This window comes from Carya illinoinensis, chromosome 8 (genome assembly GCF_018687715.1).
Source record: "Carya illinoinensis cultivar Pawnee chromosome 8, C.illinoinensisPawnee_v1, whole genome shotgun sequence".
NCBI lineage: Eukaryota > Viridiplantae > Streptophyta > Magnoliopsida > Fagales > Juglandaceae > Carya > Carya illinoinensis.
Genome location: NC_056759.1, coordinates 9617777 through 9624913, shown reverse-complemented (window position 1 = coordinate 9624913; position 7137 = coordinate 9617777). Strand labels below are relative to the sequence as shown.

General features: G+C 35.3%; 1 protein-coding gene across 1 annotated transcript; it reads left to right on the top strand.

The window, feature by feature from the left end:
* The first annotated feature begins 4589 nt into the window (after positions 1–4589).
* Positions 4590–5683, top strand: LOC122318218 (germin-like protein subfamily 2 member 4). Its single transcript, XM_043135413.1, has 3 exons — positions 4590–4825; positions 4926–5062; positions 5147–5683. The coding sequence occupies exons 1-3, from the start codon at positions 4717–4719 to the stop codon at positions 5555–5557; spliced, it is 657 nt and encodes a 218-aa protein (XP_042991347.1). The 5' UTR covers positions 4590–4716; the 3' UTR covers positions 5558–5683.
* The last annotated feature ends 1454 nt before the right edge of the window (positions 5684–7137 follow it).

The window sequence follows — 7137 nt, the reverse complement described above, 5'->3', positions numbered from 1 at the left end:
GTACCAGGTATATACTCTAGCTATCTGGGAGAGGGTTAACTGTATAGGGCTTCAAACGGTAATAGCTTTGTAGACATGTGAGGAGTGGAACTGTACCACCACTCCATGAGAGGTATCCATAATACCTAGTCCCTAGGTCTCTACCCTAAGAAGCATCTCAAAAACTTTTCTAAGACCTTGTTTATAGCCTCAAACTGCCCATCAGTTTGGAGGTGGTAGGCTATACTTAATGCCATCTAATCCCCCTGCAAGCTGAGACTATGGACTGAGGTAAACCATGCAGTTTAAATATGTGCTTCACAAACAAGTTTGCTAGATCCTTAGTCGTATAGGGGTGCTTTAATGGTGTTACATGGTAGTATTTAGTGAGGCGATCAACCACCACCCACAGGCTATTGAAACCTTTGGAAATTGGAGGGCCTTCTAAGAAATTCATAGTTATATGGGTCTAAGGCTGAGAGGGGATTAGTAGTGGTTGTAGCAACCCATTAAGCAATTCATCAGAGGATTTCACACTTTAACACAAGTCACACCTCCTAATAAATTGTTTAACATCATTCTTAAGCCAGGGCCAAAAAATATATATATATATATCTTCTCACCCTTTGTATGGTTTTGTCAAACCCCAAGTGACCCCCTAAGGGCTACTATGGGCCCAACTCAAGAAGTTTCTTCTTAAACACAGGGTCATGAGGAATATACAGCTTCTGTTTGTATAGTAATAGGTCTAATTTCATGATATACTATGGCCCAATTTTATCTCATTAAACATAGAGATTAGATTTAATTTGTACCTTTGGGTCATTGGTATAGGCAGCTTTCAGTTCATCTAGCCAATCCATAGTGGGAAAGGAAATCAGAATCAAGCTTTCTTCCTCCTCAGGATCTACTCTTGACAAGGCATTAGCGACTCTATTTTCAATCGCTTTTTTGCACTCCACCACGAAGTCGTAACCCATAAGTTAAGAAACCCATTTCTGTGGCATTAGAGTTCCCACCCTTTGGTCCAATAGGTATTTAAGGCTCTACTGGTCAATTTTGACTTTAAAGGTCCCACCCAATAAATAGGGCTTCCATTTAATCACTACGGACACTAGAGAAAAAAAGCTCATTCTTATAAGTCAATAGGATGAAAGTCCTCCCATTGAGAGCTTGGCTAAAATAGGCTATAGGTCTTCCTTGTTGTATCAAAATAGCTCCAATAGCCGTGGTTGAGGCATCACACTCAATAGTTAAGAGTGATGCAAAATTTGGTAATGTAAGCACCAGGGGGTTTGTGACAGCTTCCTTTAGCTTGTGGAAAGCCACTTTTGCTTCTTCACTCCGCTTGAACCCTTCCATTTTAAGTCAACGGGCTAGCAAGCTACCCATATCCCTTGATGAACCTTCTATAGTACCCTGTCAGCCCTAGGAAGCCTCTTAATGCTTTAACGGACCTAGGAATGGGCTAGTCATTCATTGCTTGTAACTTTTTAAGATCTGCACTTACACCTTGGGCTAAAATTACGTAGCCCCAATAGGAGATCTCCTTGCACCCGAACCTACACTTAGAGAATTTAGCAAAGAGTTTGTTACCTCTTAAGGTCTCAAGAGCCACCAGCACGTGTCTTAAATGGTCAGTTTCAGATTTGCTGTAAATTAAAATATCATCAAAAAAGACCAAGATGAACTTCCTCAAATGGGTTTTGAACACCTCATTCATCAAGCTTTGGAATGTAGGAGTGTTAGTTAGTCGTCCAAAGGACATAACTAGGAACTCGTAGTAACTCTCATGAGTCCTAAAAGCTATTTTGTGAATATTAGAGAATTTTACACTAATTTGGTGGTAACCGAACAATAAATCCAGTTTAGAATATTATCAAATGTATCATATTCCCCATTACAGTGCTTGTCTCGTTATAAAGCTGGAGACTTCTAGTCTTCTAAGGAAATAACTTCTCAAATGGAAAGTTAAAAAAAAAAAAAAATTAGTAATTTGCTTGCAAATAAAAGTAAGCATATAAATGGAAAAAGATCTGCTAAAATCTGCTGCCTTATTAGTGTTCATTCGAAAATCTACTTCTTCAAACTCGTCCAGAGAAGGGCTTCATTTGGTTGCCACGTTGGTTGGTGTTGTGTCCAGCATCACTTAATATTCATAAATACAAGGAAAAAAAAAAAGAATAAGAAATTTAATTGGACATTATTACCTACGTTTACAAGGGTCTAAATGGGATAAATCCTCCTAAAAAAATGTAAAAATTACAGAGCTTTCAGGCTTTTTTTCTCTTTTATATAGGATGAATAAAGTGATAAGGAAGAAGACACGGAAAAAATGTTAGAAAAGTTTCATTATTTTTAATGCTGCACCTTTCCTTTGGAATATTCTTATTGGAATAGCCATAAGTAAATAAAATGCTTCACATGTCTATTAGGAACAAAAAATAGGCTGTATTGAATTAGTCAAAGTGTATATAGTGTTAATTTTAGCTGTAATATATCCAAAACAAAAGTCTTATTTGACTGATACTGTAAAATGATTAAATTTATATTTTATTATTTTTTTTAAACCCGCTCTCTCTCTCTCACCCAATTGCTTCCGGTTTCTTTCCCTCTAAATTTCTTTAGTCTTCATCTACTCCATTGTTTCGCTGTCCATCTATATTTTGATGTCCATCCTCTCGATCAAATCTATATTTCTTTATCCATTGTCAGTCTTCATTTGTTCCATCGTTTCTTTCCCTCTCATTATCTAGAATGGTAAAATATGATTAATTTAAATAAATTAAAATTTGAAAAAATAAATTAATAATATTTTATTATTATATAATGAATAAATTGATAATCTAATGTGAGGATTCGATGTAAATAAAATAACCAAAATCAAATTCATCTCATATTATTATATTCTTATATAATAAACAAATGAATGATCTAACGTGAAAATTTGACGTGAATAGAATAACCAAAACCAAATCATTTTATATTAGCTAAAACAAGAGTTTGACTTTGGTTATTTCAATGAGAATGCTCTAATATACTAAATTTTGAAAAACAATAGATATACAATCCTTTTTACAATTTTTTATATAACTACGTCGATATTTTTATAAATAACTTATAGAATAATATCACTCTATATAAATATTTTTATTTTATAACATAATTGATGTAGCAGTTGGCAAGAGGTATCTCTTTAGTGGGTAGTGTGCATTATTTAATTGATGTAGCAGTTGGCAAGGCACCTAGTCTGAATTGTGGGTTGTAGTAGATATAAATATATATATATATATATATATATATATGTATATAATATATTAAAAGTAGTGCTTTTGTTTCTACATTTTAGACTTTAGTGCTATGTTTTCATCGTTGTTGATATTCTCTCCTCTCCCTCTCTCTCTCTCTCTCGAAAAAGAATCTCCTCTGTTATTCATCACATGTTTTCTTCCCCTCTATTTTATCTACTTATCACTTTTTTTCCCTTTTCTTCTTCATATGTATGATATTTTTGAATGCTATGATGCTATATTCGGGTGGAGTAATGATACAAGTGACATTCCTATCCTATTCTCATTCCACTCTCTATTTACAGAATGTGTAAATTACAATCACCGCATAATCCATTTGAAAAAAATGAATAAATATAAGATCCACATAAAAAAAATTAATTTTTTAATAATGAACTCTACACTTTTTCAAAAAGATTACGCACGTAATATATACTTCACAACTATATCTAATATTACTCATTTATGATATCTCACAAAGAATTTTAACAAGTAAATTATCGTTTTGCTTATGCCTCTATCTGTGAGCTCACTTCCAACAATTGCAGAAAAGGGGACCCCATTTAACAACTCTGTTGGCTTGATTATACACAAAAGTTAGATCCAGTGGGGAAACTTAGGTGAACTAAAAGCATCCGGTTTGGATCTTTTAAAAGTTTCTATACAGCTTAGAGTGAAGAGAGATAAATACAACAAATGAGCCTCTAACTTTTATAACTGCTCGATTGAATTTTTAGAACAAAATTAAATGCTAAATAAATAATGTACGACCCATCTTATGTGTATATCTTTTCCTCTACACCCTAGAGAAGAACCATCTAAGTTGGTAATAGTTTTGTCCATCTGAAAATCTCAGAGTGTATCAATTTAACATAGATTTTTTCTCTAGTGTATACGACCATCTTCGGCAAGTTGTGCAGGAGTTTTCGAAATTTGCCATCTGTTTTTGTCACCTTACCATCAATCTGCAACCACATCTCATTGAATTGGAAAAGATGTGTTTGGTTTCAAGTTATGTCTCACTTTAAAGTCCTATCTTGAATGGCAAGAAATGTACTCTATTGGTTTAACAAACACACATCTACAGGTCGTAACCGGGGGGGTTTGGGGGGGGGGGGGGGGGGGGGGGGGGGGGGGGGGGTGGGTTTGGAAATGCTAAAAAAATGCTAAAAAAAAAAAAAAGTGTTATAATATCTACTGACTTTCTTCTTCACCAACTTCTTTCACCCATTCAAACTATGAGAAAATAGTTTATGTTTGCGTGTTCATTGGGAAATTGCTTCGAATTTAAGTTGAAACCCTGTTATTTATGATCACCAGTGTTAGATGTATATATAAATAGAGCAGCAGGCTGTTCTTTCTCCATATTCGAACCAAGCATTCTACTCACATTCTTATATTAGTTTAACTAGTACTTCAATCTCCTTTCAAGTGATCATTTCCAATCATGGTGGCAAACGTTCTTGCATGTCTGTTCATCTTTGCTGCAATCTCCAGCTCTGTGGCATACGATCCTGACCCCCTTCAGGATATCTGCGTTGCCGATCTAAAGTCAAGTATGTGATTCATTTTAAGTTCCTAGACCAACTGTACATATTGTCGGGATGGTTCTTTTGATGAAATGCTCTCTTATTTTCCTTGTCATTCGTGCAACAGAGATAAAGGTGAACGGGTTTGTATGCAAGGCCGATGCGGATGTCACGGCAGCAGATTTCACCACTGATGACCTGGCTAAGCCAGGGCTCATCAACAGCTCGTTTGGTTCAGTCGTAACGCCAGCCAATGTGATGCAGGTTCTGTCCATTTAAAGTTTAAACAATTTTATTTAATGCAAAAGGTTGAAATTACAATTTGCTTTAACGGCAAATTCCCGACAGGTTCCAGGCCTTAACACGCTCGGCGTGTCGCTGGCGCGCATTGACTATGCACCTGGCGGACTCAACCCTCCACACACTCACCCTCGAGCCACCGAGACCATATTCACTCTGGAAGGCGAGCTGTTAGTAGGCTTCATCACCACAGCAAACAAGCTCATCTCCAAGACCATCAAGACAGGTGAGATCTTTGTGTTCCCCAGGGGACTGGTCCATTTTCAGAAGAACAATGGCAACAAGCCTGCTTCTGTGATCTCGGGCTTCAATGGCCAACTGCCGGGCACCCAAGTCATTGCCACATCACTTTTCGCTGCATCACCACCGGTGCCGGACGATGTGTTGGAGATAGCCTTCCAGGTGGATGCCAAGGTGGTTGACGAAATCAAAGCAAACCTTGCTCCCAAGAAGAAGTAGTGAAAGAACTACGAGTATAGCCGCCCGTACTCTCAATATTCTGTGGACGGTCCTATGAATAAGCTATGTAATGGTGTGCTGTGATCCACCTATAATGAAAGACGAAGAGACTATATTCATATGCTATCTTGATTTGTCAACTTCGGTGTGCAATGATTTCAGATTCAATAGTTATCGTGAAATTAAAATACCCTCAAATTCGGACAAGAACTTGAGGATTTTAAGTTAGAGAGATTAATATACGAAGAAAAATGCTATTGATACCTACAAGTTTATTTACATAACTATACGTGGTGATGCGTCAGTTCTTGAAATTTCAAGAACAAAATCGACTTTTTGTCGCGACAACTTTTGCCTCAATAAGCATTGAAAATTGCCGTAAAACATCAATATTGACAAAATTTCACGGTTGCACGTTTGCAGATAATAAACTTCCAATTTAAGTATTAAATTTGGCAAAAGTTCAATTTGTCACAAATGTCTACCTATTACAGCAACTCCAGTCGTTGCTAATAAGAAAAAAATTTGTCAGAAATACCTCTGTCAACTCATTCTACATCGCATGAGAAACTTTATTGTCACGCTGATATGTTGCTACAAAATACTTTTTACATCAAGAAACTTTGTCGATATTTCTTTTCCACTACAAATAGTAATCACCGCAATATATTATATTCCGACAAAGAGACATCATCAAAAAAAGAGTTTAACGATAAGAATATCTTTTGATAGTTATTGAAAGCCTCTCTCAAAAAGTTTTGTGACAAGAATTTTTGTCAGTAACTCTTTTTCTTTACAAATAGTTTTGCCAAAAATAATCTATTCTGGTAGGAAAAAATATTTGCAGCCAATACATGTTGCCGCAAATAGGAAAAAAATTCAAAAAAAAAAAGTTATGACTATAGAACCAATGAAATGAGAATGAGACCCAAAATAGAAAAAGAATGGCATAATAAAAGCCTAAAAGAATAAATATGAAAGCAATTGATATTCAAATTTAGCAAAATGTCATATAACAATTTCAACTAGAGTACAAACTGTGCTACCAATTTCACCAACTCAATGTCATCAAAACAAAATCTGATCCATACAAAAAAAAAAAACTAAAATAACATGATTAATTATATATATTAAAGACCATTACAGGAGAACTATCTTCAAAAAAGTCTATAACTGCCAGAAATATTGTGATGTTCCCTTGGTGTATTGCTCTGCCTCAACCTGTATTTATGTTTATGTTGGCATCTTTTCAACACAAACATAAACTAAAATGACCTTCAAAATTCAGAAAACAAAGAGAAACAATTACTAAATCAAGACATACTTAATTACGATCAATGGACTCATTGAAGAATAAGCACTTGGGAGTAAAGACAAAGGAAAAATGCATACTCTATAGTCAGACATTTTTTATAAGCATATTCATCTTGTGCAAAAAAAGCCAAAATCAACTTTCTTAAAAATTCAGATGTCTGTTAATTGAACAGCTAAATATAAGGTGTTCCTCTGTTTGTTGTAACTTGCACGTATGTTCTTTGTCATGTTGTACTAGATTTAAATTATTGAGCCAAGTAGAATTT